Source organism: Ictalurus furcatus, chromosome 14 (assembly GCF_023375685.1).
Source record: "Ictalurus furcatus strain D&B chromosome 14, Billie_1.0, whole genome shotgun sequence".
Taxonomy (NCBI): domain Eukaryota; kingdom Metazoa; phylum Chordata; class Actinopteri; order Siluriformes; family Ictaluridae; genus Ictalurus; species Ictalurus furcatus.
In genome coordinates this window covers 29978924-29999338 of record NC_071268.1, presented here as the reverse complement: position 1 = coordinate 29999338, position 20415 = coordinate 29978924, and the positions used below count along the sequence as shown (strand labels likewise).

At 40.7% G+C, this 20415-nt stretch overlaps 2 protein-coding genes across 3 annotated transcripts in view; both read right to left on the bottom strand.

Moving 5' to 3' along the window:
* Positions 1-1155: 1155 nt before the first annotated feature.
* On the bottom strand, positions 1156-5487 carry psmb10 (proteasome 20S subunit beta 10). The gene is made up of 8 exons (XM_053641247.1): positions 5253-5487; positions 4257-4350; positions 4051-4148; positions 3658-3798; positions 3396-3511; positions 2394-2452; positions 2114-2265; positions 1156-1410 (listed from the first exon to the last, which is right to left on the bottom strand). The coding sequence occupies exons 1-8, from the start codon at positions 5315-5317 to the stop codon at positions 1299-1301; spliced, it is 837 nt and encodes a 278-aa protein (XP_053497222.1). The 5' UTR covers positions 5318-5487; the 3' UTR covers positions 1156-1298.
* A 1908-nt stretch (positions 5488-7395) lies between these two features.
* The window catches only part of LOC128617967 (tenascin), a 44040-nt gene continuing 31020 nt past the window's right edge, over positions 7396-20415 (bottom strand). For both annotated transcript variants that reach the window (XM_053641245.1, XM_053641246.1), the window contains 11 exons: positions 19777-19899; positions 16782-16925; positions 15883-16002; positions 15037-15192; positions 14606-14748; positions 14010-14142; positions 13084-13235; positions 11748-11844; positions 11010-11171; positions 9897-10060; positions 7396-7915 (listed from right to left, as the gene is read on the bottom strand). In XM_053641245.1, the coding sequence (XP_053497220.1) occupies positions 7817-7915; positions 9897-10060; positions 11010-11171; positions 11748-11844; positions 13084-13235; positions 14010-14142; positions 14606-14748; positions 15037-15192; positions 15883-16002; positions 16782-16925; positions 19777-19899 (1493 nt within the window). In that variant the 3' untranslated portion in view covers positions 7396-7816. The remainder of the gene's footprint in view (positions 7916-9896; positions 10061-11009; positions 11172-11747; positions 11845-13083; positions 13236-14009; positions 14143-14605; positions 14749-15036; positions 15193-15882; positions 16003-16781; positions 16926-19776; positions 19900-20415) is intronic.

The following is a 20415-nucleotide window of genomic DNA, read 5'->3' as shown; positions in this document are numbered from 1 at the left end:
AGTGTATTATTGCAGATAACTTTGCACAAGACAAAACCTAAATACTCGTATATACTGTACACTATATGGCTAAAAGTTTGTGCACCCCTGACCATCACTCCCATATGTACTTGTTGAACATCTCATTCCAGATTTATTCCCTCTGTGTTTGCTGTTATAATAACCTTTCCACTATAGATTAATGAGGTTGAGGTCAGGTGCTGATGTTGATGTGAGCCGTGGTGGGATGGGGGTCCTGGATGATCTTCTGCCTTGCCAAACAATCAATTGTTTATCTTGATCTTGTGCACAAGATTGTTGATTATTGTTGATTGATTGTTGCTTAATTTAAAAAAAATAAAAATAAAAAAAAAATATATATAGAAGTTCTGGCTGCATTAACCACCGTCAGTGTGAAACCCCTCAATTAATTATGCTATCAAGAAGCCCCATAATTAGTTGAATGCAGTTGACCTGTGTATAATTAAAAGTGTCAAGTGGTCCCAATATAACTACACCTGAACTCTTGGGGCCTAATTCATCATAGTTTTGTGCGTAAACAGTGCGTCTGCATGTTTCTATACATTGAATGGGATTTATCAAGTTTCCTGGCCACGCGTGTGGTGGACCCCTGGTGGTAGAAAAGTGTAACAGCAGGTAAACTGACTATGCAGAGCCTCTACATCACTTACTGTCTATGAAGTCAGCATCACTGAGAGAGTAATGACTGATTTCAGTGCTCACAGGATGCAGACAGATGACAGACGTAATGTAAAATCATATAAAAGGGACATTTAAAGATGGATTGGGATTGTGCCAGGTTTGAAGATGTGGCTCATGCAGCTTTACAGAAGGAGGAAAGTGTTTTAGCGCCACTGGAAACAGTGAGGAGTTGGTCATCAGCCCATTTCTTTCGCCCAATGCAGCTTTAGTTGATCTCTATAATCTGGCTTTTTGCTATACGAGTACATTTCCGTGAGAAACTGGAGACAGTACTGGCAATTCCCAACCAACTTACGAGTTAAATAACGACACGTCTTACCTTCATTCCTGTCTCACACTGCAATACATTACATTTCCAAACCCAGCGGTGGAAAAAGCAAAAATGAGGAATTTTCATGCCATTGCAGAGTTTCTAAATGTAATTAGAGAAATAGAATGTATATATACTGTATATGTAGTATATTTTTAAAATCATATTTATTTATTTATGTCAGAGAAATGAAATGCCTACTCAGGCTTAAATGCACAATAGTAATTCCTCATCCATAAACAGTTAAAAAAGAAGAATAAAGCAACAAGCAACATGTAGTGGAGCTTCACTGGCTGTCCATCATCTGAACAGATTCATCCACGACGTCCAGCGTGAGTGGCGTGACCGTCTTCGTCAGCACTGGTGTGGTTCCTTGCTTGTAGATGTACTTGCCTTCCCTGGAGAACAGACAGTGAAACACAGGGAAGGAACTATCACACACACGTCCTCAGATTTGCCCTTTATGTCTTCAGCTGAGTGGATATCAGACAGAAGAGGAATCACATCACGGTGCTGTTCAAATTACGTAAGAAATAAACCACAGTGTGTGTGTTGAGTGACGGGGTGGTGTGATGAAGCGGAGTTACTGTTACCACCCAAGTGTTAATTATTCTCCTACAACAACATGCCCCAAGTGTTTTATTCCTTTCATACAACAGCAATTAAAATGTTTTATTAACTAAAGAACAACACATTATACCTTTTTCATCATACCTGCGTATCGTTACATTTAACACTGTAAAAAACATAGTTCCTGTTCTCACTGACGTCATAGCAGCTATAAACAGTTTGATTTCACGGTTTTCTGATCTTTGACTGTTTGTGTGATTTATGATAGTGCTGACACTGGAGACTCCTTCCATGAACGTCAAATAAATGTTTCCTTACAGAACCTCCACTAACAATTCACATTTTTAATCTGTTTATGTGCAGCATCCGCTTTACGAGTCCCTGTGAACGAGCTGTTACTATAGAAACGACAACGTATTCGAACAAGCCCATAAATATTATTATTATTATTATTAAGAGTGTAGAAAATTAATTAACACCTAACCAATCAGATTGGAGAATTTAGCAGTGATAAAGGGATGAAGGTCTTACTTCTGGCCCTTCTGTACAGGCTGGTCATAGCCCCGCAGATAATCTACTCCTTTGTCTGTGATCACGCACAGATCAATGTTGCTACCAGAGCCCAGGTCACAGAAAATCCCAGCGGCGATGGCGTCACGTACCAGCCTCTTCGCATCCTCCAGCTGAGTGACATGCAGGGAGAGAGAGAGAGAGAGAGAGAGAGAGAACGTGGTATACATGACTATACAGGAAGTGTTCTAGGAGACTCCACCACAAATAAAATCAACTCGAATGTGTTAATCTATTTTACCTCCAGGTTGGGTTTGTATCGGTCTTCAAACACAGAGATGGCTGCAGCTGCTCCAGAACCTACAAAATACTCATCATGTCACTAATTAAAGTTTTCTGTCTCACACACTTTACACCAACATACAGTGGAAAGTCATTATTATTTTATACCCTTCCGCGTGCTCTCTGTTGAAACACTGCTTAACATCATAATTCAATTCAATTTTATTTGTATAGCGCTTTTAACAGTGGACATTGTCTCAAAGCAGCTTTACAGAAACATATAAACACAGGATAGAGATTTTAAGTGTGTGAATTTATCCCTATTGAGCGAGTCGGTGGTGACGGTGGTCAGAGTCAGAAGGGAACCCGTCCTCATCTGGGTCATGAAGATGTTTTATCAGGTTATTTATATTGTACAGTAGGAAGACGTTGTGGTTCCTCCTCTTGATATTCGCACAGAACACAGTTTGTGGTCTGTTTCTGATCATTAATCGTGAATTAGGGTTGTAGTCAAGACCGAGTCTTAATGAAAGTGAGAGTCAAGATCCAGAAGGAAAGCCACCGAATCCTTTTCAAGGTCAAGCCTTTACTTCGACTGTTTGCCTTCATTCGTTTTCTGTTTTCTAGAAGAAATAATTACTTCTTGTCAAACTTTGTTCATGTGAAAAGAAAACAGATTTTTACAGATTTTGTGTAAGACAAGACCTTATTTAGAAAACGCTTTGAGCCCTGACTCTAGTCCTACAGCCGTGCGTGAAATACATCCAACTCACTATCATGTCAATTAGCGTGACAGAATACACTAGGATTGCATCACATACTATCATCTGGGGTTGGTTGTTGGTATCTGAACATTTTTTACATGTACTAGTCAATGGGCATTGGACAGACATAGTGAGTGCCAGAACTGGAAATACTATTGTGTACTACATATGGTATAGTTTAATTAAAAAACATACAGAAAGTATCTGTAATATAAAATAGTATTGTTTTCAGTCGTGCACATGCTCAGGACTCATACCCAAGGCGGCGAAGGGCAGTTTATCATAGGAGCCGTGAGGGTAGATGCTGAAGAGCTGGAAGCCGTCAACATCCACTCCTCCGACGATGAGAGACGAGCCGATGTGTCCCTGATACCTGGCACACACAAACATATCCAACTCCTTCAGCCCACGCTTTTAATTTCATCAGGCATCAAACAATACGTTTAAAATCTGCTTCTCCAACGAGACTCAAACATGCCTCGCTCATACGAGTGTTCATCACGTAAACGTCTCTCTCACCTGAACAGCAACTGTTTGAGTTGCCGTGTCACAGTGACGACGAGAGGAGGACGTCCCGTGCTGAGAGAATGCAGCTCGATGTTTGACGACATCATCTGGGTGGTGATCTCAGCGTCTGCTGCCACGCCCGCTCCACAACAGCTAGTCAATCACAGTGAGATTAGAACACAGTTCTCAGAGAGACGGTAGATGGAGAGATGAGACAGAACAGGAACAGGACAGAAAAGCTGAATCTTCAGCTGGTGAAGAAAAGTGAAACCCAGCCTCTCCTCAAACAGCATCGTATTAGAACTCGATATCTAAAGTGAAATCTGAGCACCACGGCTCCCAGATGAGAGCGTCAGGACTCACGTAGGTCCTAAACCAGGCCACGTAATAAATCAAGCCACTCACTATATGTTGGGTGCGATGTAGTGGATCTTCATGCAGTTTTTATCGGCCACGACCATGTCGTCAGTAGCCCGAGTGTCAGCGCCGAGGATAACTCCATCCTGCTCGGTTCAACAGCAAAAGCAAGTTAAACAGACAAGTATTTATTTGAAAACATGACAATAATAAAGTAATTACTGTCTGTGTTGTGTTTAGAAGGCGTTTCAGACCTTGAATATGATCCCACCGATAGTGGTGCCAGTCTTCCGGGCTTTTGGAGCGCTGTAGCCCTTCTCCGACAGACCAGCCTCCAATACCGCATTTCTGACAACAGCAGAAGGAGAACTGTACATTACGACATTATCATGATACTGAAATTCAGAAAACACTCCTCAGAGCAGGTGGAGATTTCTCAAACATCAACCACCTGAAATGTATCACATCTAAAGAAATGAAAATTGTATCGTATCAGAATAGCTCGAGGAGTTAGGAGAGGTGGAATGGAGTGGACATCTCTGATGATGGAGAATGGATGTGGATTTTTCGTGAATTAATATGGAAACATTAAACTATATGTGTGACTGATTGGTAGCGATTTAGTTAGTACGTTTGCCTTGCACCTCCGGTGTTGGGGGTGCACAGAGTTTGAATGTTCTCCTCATGCTTCGGGGGTTTCCTCCGGGTACTCCGGTTTAATCTCCCAGTCCAAAGACATGCGTTGTAGGCTGACTGGCATGTCCAAATTGTCCGTAGCGTGTGAATGTGTGTGTGAGTGTGTTTGGGATTGTGCCCTGCGATGGGCTGGTACCCCGTCCAGGATGTCCCCTACTTCATACCACGAGTTCTCTGGGACAGACCCCAGGCTCCCCGTGACCTGTGTAGGATAAGTGTGTGTATTGAAAGTGGGTGGATGGACGGTGTTTATAAACAATTGGTACTCTTTGGTTATTATAAAACTAAAGTTCCAAGCCCTAGTCCTGTACGCTTCAGTGTTCCAGGTGATTCTTCTCAGGAATGGCTGTTAAGTGGGAATCAAATGAGTTAAAGCAAGAACAAACACGAACATTTACAGGACCTGGGGTTCTCTCCAGAACCAGGGATGGACCAAGGAAATGAGGGAGCAGACAGGTTCTAGGCACCTGGAGCTGCTCAGGTGTGTTCAGTTGTATATCTGTATCAGTAAAAAAGCTAAACACACACACACACAAACACACACACACACTCACCTGCGCGCGTTCTCAAAGCAGAAACCTCCACTCGGTGCCTCAACCTGTGAGCTCGAGCTCAGCATCGTTCTATCGGCTGGATGGAGAAGTATAAAACAATAAAATAAAATAAAATGAAGTCGAACCGGGACTGAAATAAAGAATGGATGAAGTTCGGCAATGCGTCAGCGGGTTTATTTCCTGCCCAAACGCGGTAGTCGGGCTTTCTTTCACTTTCAACTGTGACAAAGGGGCGTGATCCATTTCGGCTGTGAGATACACACTAGTACACTTCCCCTCGTTCCCTCCAAACCACAGGTGTTAACATAAACTCTATAATAATACATGTTTATTCATCTTCAATCATGATAAATACAGTTACAATTATTAACAATCATGACGATTAATAATAACTCACTCTTATTTATTAAAGTGTTTAATAAATAATCCTAATAATACACCATCACAGAAACTCTGTGCTAATGCTAACAGCGAGGATTCAAATCCTCTCAGAAATCCTGTCAGGTTAGCTCATGCTAGCTAGCGCGAGTGCGCGCGCGCGCAAACACACTCACGCAGTGAGAGAGTGGAGGCTAAGGTTTACTTTCACCATTTTGTTTATTTTAAGTCTGTTCAGCATCTGATTATCTGAACACGTGACTCACAAACATGAGAGACACTTCTGAATAGATAAATACAAGCCGAGTACAGACAGATGTTCGGTGGGTCTAAAAAAAAAAAAGAAAGAAAAAAAGTCTACACACTCCTGTTAAAATGGCAAGTTTTTGTGATGTAATAAAAATGAAACCAAGATAAATCATGTCAGAAGCTTTTCTAGCTTTACTGTAAAATTTTAACCTGTTAATTAAAATGAAAAACAATAAGAATCATTTTAGTGGGAAAAGCTTGCGTAAGTCTACACACCCTTTTGGTGGCAGTGTTCAGTATCAACCAATCACATTTAAACTCATGTTGAATACTAATTAGTGTACACCTGCCATCAATTAAAGTGACTGATTATCCCCAAATAAAGTCCAGCCTCCTACAGGATTCTATTCTATAGGATCTTCTGGGTAACATCCAAGTGGAAAAGCCATGGGCCACAAATAGCTTACAAAGCAGGTACGGGATCTCACTGTTGAAAAATATTAATCAGGAGAGGGTTTCAAAATTTTTTCCAAGGCATTGGATATACCATGGAACACTGTAAAGATAATAATCAACAAGTGGAGAAAATATGGCATGACAGTGACACTACAAAGAGTAGGACATCCCTCTAAACTTGATGAGAAGATCAGGAGAAACTGGTCAGGGAGTCTACAGAGAGGCCTACAGCTACATTAAAAGAACTGCAGCAATTTCTGTGAAGTACTAGTTGATCCATACATGTGACAACAATCTCCTGAATTCTTCATATCTCTGGGCGATGGGGTAGGGGGCAAGATGGAAGCCTTTTTTAACCTAAATAAATTAATAATATAAATCATCCAATCTCCTAAAACCACGTGGAATAATGTGTTCTGGTCTGATGAGATCCAAGTTGAACTTTTTGGCCAAAAGATATGTTTGGCACAAAAAACCCACAGCACATCACTAAAAGAACCCCATCCCCACGGTGAAGCACGGTGGTGGCAGCATCATACTTTGGGGCTGTTTTTCTTCAGCTGGAACTCGGGCTTTAATCAGGGTGGAGGGAAAAATGAACAGCTCCAAATACCAGTCAGTTCAGGTGCAAGACCTTAAGTCTTCTGCTAAAACACTTCAGATGAAGAGGAATTTCACCCTTCAGCATGACAACGACCCGAAGCAGACCTCCAGATCAACAAAGGAACGGCTTCACCTGAACAAGCTCAAGGATTTGGAATGGTCCAGCCAGAGTCCAGACCTAAATCTAATCAAAGATCTGTGTGGTGACCTGAAGAGGGCTGTGTACAGGAGACACCCCGCCCATCTGATTGAGTTAGAACACTTTTATAAGGAGAAAATTGATCAGAAAACTGATCGACTCTTTCCCAAAAAGATTCAATGCTGTGATAAAATCTAATTATTAGTTTAGGGGTGTGCAAACTTATGCAATCTGGTTTTTTCCCCCTAAAATGATTCTTATTGTTTTTCATTTGAATTAATAGGATAAAATTAGACAATAAAGGTAGGAGAGGTTCTGACGTGATTTATCTTGGTTTAATTTTTTCTACATCACAAAATCTTGCCATTTTAACAGGGGTGTGTAGACTTTATTTTTAGATCCACTGTATATCTCTGACACACACACACACACACACACACACACAGTCAAGGTGAGAGCTACAGCACGTAATATTCATACATACCACAAATACACAGGATACAGGCAGGAAATGATAAACAGACAATCCACAAACTGTACAATATCATATATTGAATAAACATCCCCTATGTGTGTGTGTGTGTGTGTGTGTGTGTGTGTGTGTGTGTGTAGTAGAACATTTACTACACATAGAACATTTTCAAACTGTGGTTACACAATTTTCAGTAAGTGAGGTGTGTCTGTACATGTGTGAGTGTCTGCTGTTCTTCTCCGACGTCCTCTTTTTCTTTCACTCTGTTCATCCCTGACCGTGTGCTTTGAAGGAGGCTGGGCGGAGTTTCATCTCTGTGAACGGGATGGAGAATTTCTTCCCTTTCCATGCGGTCCAGATCACACCCTGACACACACACACACACACGCACACACACACACACACAGACACACACACATATTATAAAATTATCACCACCAGCATCCTGATGTTGTGTATTTGTAATTGTGTGTCTGAACTACATTGTGTTTTGTCTGTGTATGATGACATGATATCTGTATATCAGCCGTATATTAACATCATGATGCACCTTTCTGAATGGATACTGTCAGACGTTCAGCACTCGATTCGTTAAAGAAATCTAAATCAGTGTTTCAGAGCTTTTTGTGCCTGTCCCTTAGCCTTATGGACACCAATACGACAGAATATGTAGAAAAAAAAACATTTTGGAGATATTCTTGCTTTCATTTTATAGTTTGTCACTTCAGGGGAAAGTTGTTGATGACTCACCCTGTATAAATATTAAGTGCTCTCTAGAATGTAGGCTGATATACCCCGCCCCCGGGGGCTTGTCTTGCTCTACAGTAGCAGCTCATTATCATTAAACATGGTTCTTCTGTGTGGTTCTGACTGTGAGTCTAACTGCACATGATTCTTTTTCCAACTAGGTCTGGGCGATATTGCAAAAAAAAAAAAAAAAAAACTTGATTTTTTCAACATTATGAACAATTCTAGATTACAAGTTAATTTTTTTTTGTTCTTACATAATGCAATTGAAAAATTACATAATATGTTTCAATACTTTTTTTATTTATTAGAATGGATGTAAAAAAGTACTAAAAGAAAAATTACTAACAGCACCATCTATAAAAGTTTGTCCAGGATTTTTTGTGATCGCAGAAACGAATGCAAAATCAAGCAAACACTGCAATACTCAGAGGAGCTTGCAATTTTTCAATATTAGCGCAGATGTTCTGCAGATTTGGGCCAAGATGCGTTATATGACGTCATCACAACGCACATTCAGCCAAAGCCCTCTTCGATTCATGTGCACTGAACATGAGTACAGTGAAAATGTCTCATTTACCAACAAACATCACTGCAAAAGAGTGTGCGAAACTATTTTGTGCGATTGTGATTTCAGCAATTCAAGTAATTTCCATGAAAAAAGGGGCTTGAAGGGCAGTGGTGGCTTGAGGGGCAGTGGTGCCTTGAGTGGCAATGGTGGCTTGAGGGGCAGCGGTAGCTTGAGGGGCAGTGGTGGCTTGACAGTTAAGGCTATGGGTTACTGATCAGAAGGTTGGGGGTTCAAGCCCCACACTGCCAAGCTGCATTGTTAACACTGTTGGGCCCATGAGAAAGGCCCTTAACCCTCTCTGCTCCAGGGGGTGCTGTATCATGGCTGACCCTGCGCTCTGACCCCAACTTCCTAACATGCTGGGGTATACAAAGAAAATAATTTCACTATGCTGTAATCTATACGTGACCAATAAAGACTCATTATGAACCACAACTGAAAAGCCAACTGGGGGTAATTTTAAAGTTCCTTTGTTCATGGAGTGGTGTCAAATCAGTGTTGCTGTGTACAGCATCAAAAATAAAGTAAAATTTTATTTTTAAAAATGAACTTTTATTTCAAAAAAAGTTTTAATAAAAAAAATTAATTAATTTTGAAGACTATTTCCAACCATTGTTTGGTGGAGAATAAATGGTTGAACTGTGCTCATTTGTCACACTCCAAATCTCTATACACATTATAGAGACACTCTATACACGTCTCTATACACAGAGCTTGTATGTGTGCCTTGGTGGTCATGTGACATTTCAGAGGAGTGTTTTCCCAACTTCAGTGCCGGAATGTCACTACCTCAGAGAATGTGATTCCGTCTCTATACACAAAGCTTCAGTGGACGTCAGAATCTACGTTTGTCCTAACTGGCCTAAGTTAATTACTTACATTTTTTTCACTGTATATTGTGAAGATGTTCTTGGGTATCGCCATACGATATTATCACCCCATCACTCATCCCTGTGTCCATTTTGTTCACTTTTCAGTAACCGTGCTCTCTGTGTGTGTGTGTGTGTGTGTGTGTGTGTGTGTGTGTACCTGATGGTTGGTGTGTGTGTTGTACAGGCCGTTGAGATTAGCCTCGTGGCAGTTTTTGTACCACCAGCCCCCTCTGTATGACATGGCACAGCGTGTGATGAAGGGCTGAGGGTCGCGGTCGAACGTGGAGAACGGCCGTTTATCGTGGTACCTCAGAGAGTCGCCTGTACACCACATCATCATAACACGTTACACTGAGTGACACGTTAATTACAGCATACATCTACATCTGATACATCATAAACTAGCATCTGTATTATTACAGTCAAGTCCAGAATTACTGCCAATTATTGTGTCCTTAACTTAAAGGTAAACTCCACCCTGAAACACCCCGGACATGGTTACACTGAAATACACCAGACATGGTTACACTGAAACACACCGGACATGGTTACAGTGAAACACACCGGGCATGGTTATACTGAAACACACCGGACATGGTTACAGTGAAACACACCGGGCATGGTTATACTGAAACACAGTGCGTGATGTGCTTAGAGATATTTGCTCATTTTTTGGCTGGTGTTTTATTTGCACTAATTAAACAATCTGAAACATGAGTGATACCGGTCAGGTGTTGCTGTTAGCTCCTAAAGACAAAGCTACATTTCTGACTCACCATTTTCCAGTGATGTTCAGCTCAGCTAATTAGCGATGTAGAAGATGAAGAGTGTGATAGCACTGACAGTGGAATTAGCATGAAAGTTGAAGCTTTGGAAACTGATCTGTTTGAGCAGAGTGTACAGGTGAGGAGGTGTGAGAGCTGGACAGACTAAAGGACTAAAGCACCGCTGCATCACTCTCTTTAGATAGAGCTTAAGCGAGAGATAAATCTCACTGCACCACTATCTGGTAGTCGAACAGCATTGTGGGTAATGTAGAAAACCGTGTAAACAGACCAACACATCCATGGAAGAAGTTTATACTTAAAAAAAAAAAAAAATGCCCTCAGAAATTCACTGTAAAATAAATCTTGGCTGCAGCAAGAAGTTCAGGGTGGAGTTTTCCTTTAATAAGATTCTGTAGATTTATATTTTAAGACAATAAATGACTGGGTTCACACCACAGTGTTCAACAGAAACACAACAGGAGCTCGATCTGCTCAGCACTCACCGGCTGTGCCCGAGTATCCAGACACTCGCATCATGTAGTGCTTCTTCATAGTGTCCACGGAGAACGTGGAGTAGTGTGCATAGACAGACTCGTCTCCTGATCTCAAGTCCACCCTCATATTCATGGGAGTCATTGTAGTGAGGTTGTGGAGGAAGTCGTTTCCTAACGAGGGACAGATTTATGAGTTTTGAGAATTTATGTTTAGATTATTTGTGTCCACCAGGGGGCACCACAGACCAGCATGTTATCATTTTAAATCAGTCCAGTACGGTGTGTACTGATTGACTCGAGCGACAGGAAAACGCATAACACTTAACAATGGACCTGCTTTAGTGCCTGAATGAAATATATAATTAAATATACATTACATACAGTCACGGTGAGTGAGAAAGAACAAAGGGAACACAAACTCTGTCTAAAAACACAGATTATACTAATATTACAGTCTGTTATATAGGCTAGCTGGCAGTTTGTCCTTCTTTAACCATACTTGTAACCATGGTACCTAGTATTATTAAATTATTATTATTATTATTATACATCATTACATTATAAGGAACCAGAGCTGCATGTTTTGTGTGTGTGTGTGTGTGTGTGTGTGTGTGTGTTATTTTTGTTATTTTACCTGTCATGGCACTTCACCTGCGTTTACATAACACTAACCATCATTTATATTGGTCGATTTCTGTTTAATTATGTTTCGGTCGTTTGTAACGACGTGCATGATGTCTTTCTCACCAAGCCAGAACTCTCCCTCCAGATCTCCGAAGCCCTTCCTGTACTCCTGCCAGTTTCTGAAGAAGTTGGTTTTCCCATCACTTCGTCTCTGGAAGACCTGCAAAACACACACACACACACACACACACACACACACACACACACACACACACACACACACACATATAAGAGAATGTGTGGACACACTGTCTGGGCAGTGAAGCCATAATATCATAACGACCTGCTTAGCGTCATCTATTTTTCTGCTGTATTATAATAAAAGATTGACATTACAGATTAGTGTTATTAAACTCCATCTAGCGTGAGGTCGTAACCATCAGAAAGATGATATATAGTGGCACGTCTGTGAAAAAGACGTTTGGAAAGTCTCAAGTTTTAATTTAACAAGCACTCAGAGAATCGGTACAGCTTTGCTGTCATCAGTGTGTGTGAATTCTGTCAGAATGTTTATATATTATTATTATTATTTATCCCACAGTGCTCTTGAGTTCTGGATTGTGATTGGTCAGAAGAAGCAGGTTTATATTAATGTGCTCGTTCTAATACGTTATCGTTTCCATAGTAACAGCTCGTTCACAGGGACGTGTACAGTGGACGCTCCACTGATACTAAAGAGATTAAAAATGTGTGTAATCGTTGATATGATGAAGTTTATGTAACATGTATGGAAGGAGTCTCCAGTGTAACAGTCTTGTTTTGCGGATGTTCATCAACGTTAAATGTAACTATAAACAGATAAAAAGTATGTCATTCTTTAATACATAAATAAAAACATGAATGGTTGGCAAATTGCTGTGGTATAAGAGGAATAAAACACTTGGGCTGTTTATAGGAAAATAATCAACCACCTACATGCCTTTTTCTTTCTGTTTCTTTACGTCTTTATGGTAGATCCTGGTCAAATGGATCATATTTATTAGTTATTCAGGTTCTGTTATGAGGTGTAATTCACACACGGACCATGAAAAGTCACTAATAAACATGCGTCTGATTCAATCATACAAAATCCGTATCCCTTAGTAAAGTTTAAGATTTAGATAGAAAGTTTAAGAAAGTTTAAGTTTAAGATTTATTAGATTATTACTGTAATCTATATATGTAATAATATATAATTATTGTTCAGTAGTTTAGTAATAAACAATGCATTTTCTTTTGTTTGTTTGCTCTTGCAGGAACTAGCTTGTATTTACAGCATTCTGCTATTAACTGCTGAGAGTGATGTTATGTCTTATACACAGACTGATGCATACTTTTAGACACAGACAAGCAGAAAAACAGATCAGTGTTGTTCGGCATGGTGGGAGTGGCCTGTGTTGTGAGTGGCTCTGCCTCTTACCGTCCAGCCTCCTCCGTCTGTCTCCATATCGCAGTAAACCATGACAGGTTGTCCCTGATTCCCTCCGGGGAAAATCTCCACCAAACCCGACTCCGTCTGTCCATTCATCAGCTGCTGAGAGCAGTCAGAGGGGTACGGGAAGCGCAGAGTTCCTTAGAGTGGAACATTTAATTCAGATGGGAAAAGAGTAATTAACATCGGCTAGTAACGAGTGTTCAGGCTGATTGCAAAATTATTTAATGAACGATTGAATGAATGTTTATGGAATACAAGAAAAAAAGTGATTCTCTTTAACAGCTAGCTGTTACTTTCACCTTTTGCCAAGATCAGCTTTATCTATTCAAATGCTAGAACCTCAGGACCATACGCCAGAGAGCCAAAGAACAATAGTGTAACTGCTAGCCTAAATATTTATTATACCATGAGCTGCAGAGTAACGGTGGGATTTCTGTAGACGTGAGACTATTTAACCTCCAAGGTTTCCTGGTAACATCTAAATTACACGCTTGTCACACGCTTGAGCTACAGTATGTTGATGACTTCATCAACGTGGTTCCACACCCTGGTCTCCAGCACATGCTCTCAGCAGCAGCCACTGCATACTGAAGGGTGGACCTTGCTGCAAATCATTGTAAACCAAGTCCTCGCTGGGCTTATTGCTTTAATTAACCTTTCTTTTGGAAACAGTAACTACAACACATGCTGCGTGGTGTCCACACTTCTCCGAGGGCCTCATCAGCTTCGAGGAGGAGAGAACAGGAAGCTGAAACAAGGCCAGGCAGCCATGGGCCATGAAAACACAACTAAATAACCCAGGAACACATCTGCAACAAGCACTGCCAATCACATAATGGACAAATCATTAATACCAGGATCCGCTGATAACATCATCACCAGCAACAAACCGGTTAATGACAGCTACACACCTGTAGTGAACTCGGTGGAGATGGCCGCGGTGTAGACGCCACCTCTCTCACCCTGCAGTAGTGCTGTATACATAGACGAGGGACGCAACCCACTCAGCTTATGTTCAGTAACTCCAGGGTTAAGGGTCACTTCCTGTTTGGTGATCAACAATAAAACAAATGAATAATGTTAACTGGTGTGTTTAATTTATTAATCAAATCAGTGTAATTTCTGATCAAAAACTTCAGTGCTAACAGTGTTTGGAAGTTAGCATGACAATTAGCAAGAGTCAAAAGCTAGTTGGCTAGTAGCTACAGCATGTACGTCCTTTTCACAAAAGAGGTGTGTAAAAATGCACCAGAAGTGCTAATGTGTCTACGATCCATGGATGTTACTTTCTACCAGTTCTCTACCAATTATTCATTTGCATCATGCTTTCATTCCTTAATTGCCTTAGCATCACTTAAAGTAAAAACTTAAAGGGTGTGCTTTGTCATCTCTCAGCTCATACTCACATTTCCACATATAACACGGACAAAATGTTAACAGATAGCTTGTCTGTGATTGGCTAACTAACTCGTTCATGTGTTTGGTGACTTATCTCTCCTCGTCTCACCTTGCGCTCTCCACCCTTGGTGAAGTACGTCAGTTTGTAGCTTGTCACAGCTGAAGCTGGTGGTTTCCATGACAACACAGCAGTATGTGCAGTTACGTGTTTGGCTGTCAGGTCCCGAGGTCCCTCCCCCTTTCCAGGAGAGCCTATCAGGAGAGACAATAGAGGCAGGATTTTGAGATTTTAAAGTTACATTTCAGCGTGTGTTTCAAATAAAGCACACTAATAATACTGGACCCAGAAATCCATCACAAGCAACCGTGTGATATTTTGGACCAATGGCAGACAAGGGGAGGTCTCTGAACAGAAACCACACCATCTTTCTAAATTTTTCAGGTCTTAACACACTCTAACACACTTTACCACTTTAACACACACACACACACACACACACACACACACACACACACACACTACAGAGAGTGGTCGCTCACCGCTGGCCGTAGTGAAGGTGCTGTGTGTGCTGGAACTTTTCTGTTCTCCCAGCCGGCTGATGATGGTGACCTTGTACTTGGTGGAAGGCTTTAGAGCCTGAAGCTGCTCTTCCACTGCGTTACCCGACACTCTGACGCTTAACTCTGAGCCAGGAGCTAAAACACACACACACACAAAACTCAGCTGAGAGATAGAGATACACACAGGGTCATGTCTTTAGTGTAGCTGCTATCTCATACGCTAACTGCAACAAAATTTTACAGGAATAACACATTTAGGGACATGATGGTACAAGAAAATACTCCAAACCTAGATGGTTTATTTTCCTATAACAGCATACCCCAAAGTGTGTTATTCCTCTTATACCACAGCAGTTTCCCAACGATCACAATACAAGTGATATATTGTACTTTATATCCATAAAACAAGTTAGTTCCTGTTGTCACTTACGTTATAGCAGCTATAAACAGTCGTTCCCTCACAAGCCCTCTCTTTATTCTCTCTCTCTATTTTCTCTAATAAGACAATGGACACTGGAGACTGATTCCATAATCAGGTTTGAAACGGTCACTCAAACAACTTTCTTGTCTGAAAAATCAACAAGCACCTTGTATTGCACTAGATATGAACACATTTATTCGTAAATGCTTTGCAGGAGAATTTACACAAGAAATGTTCCAGAAAAAAATCCAGTTTTTTTGACACATTTTCGTATCCTACATCCTACTCCAGAGTTTGTGTTAATTTTTATATATTAAAGAGAACATCAATCGTATAATTGGTGATAATGTCATCACAGTAAATATTATCTTTGTTTTGGAGAGAGAGACAGAAAGGGAGCTGACCTTCCTCAGAGTGGTAAGTGATGATGTACTGGTCGACGGTTGCCAGGGCAGGTCTCCATAGCAACAGTGCCTTGGTATCTGTGATGTTTATGGCCCTGAGGTCGGTTGGTGGGTCGGGCACTGAGACAGAGGAAAGAAAGCGGAGTCAGGACGCTAACGGCCCAGAAAAAATATATATCAGATATATCAGTTCCCCAGCAGGAAACACACTCATCAATCAGTGCGTTCAGAGACAAAGAGAGGATTGACTACAAAAAGATTATATGGATAGACTGATGGAAGAAGAGAGAGCAAAAGGAGGGGAAAATGAAAATAAAAGAAATTCAGCAAAAAAGAGGAAAAAACTATAAAGAATGAAATAATGAAACCAGGTCTACGACAAAAAATACAATAGGTTGAATCCGAAACAAAGAAAGGATGCAAGTCATTCATAAAATAGTCTTAGAAAAAAATAGGAAAGAAAGAAAGAAAGAAAGAAAGAAATATAGAAAAAATAATAACCACAAAAATGATTTAGAAAAACATTTAGAAAAAAAAAAAGAATAAAAGAGTAACGGAAAGAGAGAAAGAAAGGAACTTAGAAAGGACAAAATAAATTATGAAACGTAGACAAAAATAGAAAAAACCTAAAGAAAGAAAGGGAAAAAAGGAAAAAAATACACTATGTTGAATCAGAAACAATGTAAGAACAAGAAGAAAGGCGGGGAAAAAAATAGGGAAAAAAAGAAAAAGGAAAGCAAAATGAATAAAATATAAAACAAAAAATCCTATATAAGGAAATGTAAAAAAAAAAATCGGAAAGATTATACATATAACGTCAAAATAATGAAAATATATTGGCGTTTGTGTGTAATAATTGTGTTTCGTATTTGGTGTCACATGTTTGGACTCAGACGTACGTGTAATCACGAAGTCCTTGACTGGGTCGCTCTCGTCCAATCCGAGCACAGAGATGACGCTGACCTCATAAGTAGATCCCGGGGAAAGCTTGGTCAGAGACAGAGTGGTGGTTGATGAGTCCACCGTCACTGAGATTGGCTCTCCTGTCATCACACCGAACACATATACTGTAATAAACACTCACTGTGTGTGTGTGTGTGTGTGTGTGTGTATGTATGAAAGATGGTGGTAGGACCTCCAGTTGAACCCTGTTGAACACCAGTCTGTTGCTTATTTCACTTCCTATGTGACACTGTTCTAGCCTCATTATGGACAGAAGCAAGATGTAGCCAGTGAAGCAAGAAGGTGAGTGGAAATACACTACAGCAACATAAAAGATCTAAAACAATCTTTAAATAACAGTCAGTCCCTCGACCCCCTCCCTGCCCTAATGAGACTGCAGCCATACAAACATACTACGATAAAAAATACCAAAGTCAAATGCTTATTTAAGATCTACTCCCGATCTTCTCCGCCAATTCATCTGGCAGCTGTTTTAATATCTGTTTGGAAAACAAAGGAGTCCCAGAATCATGGAGGGGATGATTGGGATCCACCTTTTCCCCACCATCTATAAGGTTTTCATGAAGTGCATACTGGCTAGTGGATGCTGGTCCTGCAGACCGTATTCAGTCTTCCTTGTTTTGAGAGATGCATTTGGGACTGATTCACAATGTCACGATTAGATCAATAGAGGTAATACATCTTCATCAGGTGTATACTGACGTATACAGAGGCTCCTTTATTCATATAATCTGTGGAAAACAGCTGACTTACACAACACCACTTCTGAAAGACATTAAAACTGGGCTGTAGTTAATTTCATAATTGCCAGCAATCAGTGGCTAAATTGGATGTGTCACTCACCAGTGTTAGAGCAACCACAACCTACATTGGGCAAACACATCCTCTAACATCTCCAGGTGCCTGACAGACTCTCCTGGATCTATAACAACAATAACAAGAACAACAACACCAGACTGGCCTGAAATTACCGGGAAAACTGGTATGCCTTCTGAAAGGCATTAAAATTGGCGGACTGTGGGCTGTAGTTAATTTCATAATTGCGAGCAATCAGTGGTTACATCGGACGTGTCAGTGTCCCCCCAGGGTATGATCTCCCCCAACCCTGTGCAGGGCTATACAGATGATGTTCAGGCTTCAGAGTGGAGAATGGTATTAAGAACATGTTTGACCGGAAAAGATTTATTTTTCTAGAATGGTCAGGCCTTGAGGTGACAAAACACCACATGCTCTGCCATTTGTGAGAGGAGGAGTGTGTGTGTGTGCGTGTGTGTGTGTGTGTGTGTGTGTGTGTGTGTGTGTGTGTGTGTGTGTGCACAATGGTTCTTACAAACGAACACCCTGTATTTACAATAGTATCACAACCAATATATGTGTTCACTTCATGAAAAATATACACACCTAGGCCATAAATTCAACATTTCTGGTGAATAAGATGAGCAAGTGAAGAACATACTGTACTCTCTGAGTTTATATCCAGACTGGATCTGATCAACATCCCACTGCCCCTTATCATGAAGCTTGAAGCCATTAGACAAACTGCACTGTCCAAACTGTCCAAGATCTGTTTTCTAATGTCCATATTCAACAAAATAGTCTTAGGGAATTGTATATCAAATCAGTGATCTTAATGAGAAAATGGTTTGAGCTGAATACATACTGTACCTGGGACATTAACGTTCACCCACAATGGGGAGGAGGACTCGGGGTACAGAATATACTGTAATGTGATCAACACCAACACATGGATATTCCACCTTCTAAACATGCTGAACAATGATGACAGAGATGTTAGGGAACTGGATTGCTTTTCTCTGTTTTTCGACTCCATTGGTCCACTGGCCAGAGAGTCAGATCCCCACTTCTTTGCATTCAGTAGGAAGTCCAGTGGGAAACTCAACACCCATTCTGCTGGCTTTGGGGTCTGGTCAGACTGGCCAGAACTGAATGATCTGTGTGTCTAAACCAGAGTGTTCCTAGCGTAGGCACAGAATGGCGCTGGCACTGTGAGGGTCTCAGAAGACCTTATAACTGACCCACTCACCAGTGTTAGAGCAACCACACATTCACAGGTACCTGATGGACTCTCCTGGATCTGTAACAACAACACCGGACTGGACTAATATCACAGGTGAAACTGGCATGCCTCCTTCATGCTGATCGTTCTGTGTCTCACTCATTCCTCAAGAACTCTGCACTCAGTAAGGACATTCTGAAGTTCACAGTGAAATCCTCCCCCTCAGACTCAATCTGGGTTTCTACCACTCAGCCTCACCACTGCTTGCACCATATCACAGAACAAATCACTGAATCTGGCTGTTTGTTTACAAAGGACTGCACATAGCAGGTCATGATAGGATACTGGACCTCAAAAGAAATATCAGTCCATTTACCACCTTCTGTGAGATCATACAAGCATTCCTGTGTCAAACCTTCCATGTTCCACCTCTGTAACAATGCGTCATTTCAAAGTCTCTGCTAATACACCAGAGCATGTTGTAAGTGAAGAGTCCAGACAGGTATTTGTTGTAGAGGTAGGCTGCACTTTTGACTAAAGCCTTTATGTCAAAGGACATGAAGTACCAGCCACTCCTGAATAACACAAGGCTACTGGTCTTCAAATACGGCAACCTCGGTCATGTCCATAGGCTGGTCATTAGGAGCTTATAGCTGGTGGGTGTGGCCAAAAAAGAGAGCTAAATGACTAGCAAAATAATGTTTGGTGTCTGCAGTTATTGCCATCTGTCACATGGGGAAGGTGCTGCTAATTATACAATCAAGCATCTTCACACATACAGTCCACGTTTAGCTGAATATTGGTGTATTTTCCTGAACCTCTATTATTAATGTTCTGTATTATCACTTTGCTGAGTGGATATAAATGTGTGTGTGTGTGTGTGTGTGTGTGTGTGTGTGTGTGTGCAGTCTCACCTTCTTTAGTGTGCATGTACGTGACCTTAAACCTAGACACAGAGCTTTTTGGTCGTCTCCATGACACAGTGAGTGACGTGTCAGTTATGTCACTAAAGGAGAGGTGTGAGGGAGGCTCAGGACCTAAGGACACACCACACACACTTTAGAAAGAAAGAAAGCAACTGAAGTTTTACAAGAAAAATGAAAGAAAGAAAATTAAGAAAGAAAGAAAGTGGATTTAAAAAGAAAGAAAGGAACATTCAAAAAAGTAAGAATGAAATAAACAGAGGATTTAGAAAGAAGAAAAGCAGTCAGCAAGTAAAGACAGTTAAAAATAAGAAAGAAATGCAGAAAGAAAGAAGAAAAACAAATAATAAAGGACAGATAATTTACCAAGAAAGAAAGATAGAATGTAAAGACAAATTATAAAAAGGGAAAATTAAGAAGGAACTGAGAAAACAACAAACAAAAAAAGAGTTACATGGAAAAGTGGACAGAAACAGATCTCTTGTGTCCGTTTGATTTTTATTTACATAAGTGCTGAAGGTTCTAATGTGCTATAGCGCATTATAACAAGTGTACATAGAGTTTATGTACTAGTGTATATATGTACAAACTAAACATATATACAGTATATACATCACAGCATATATACAC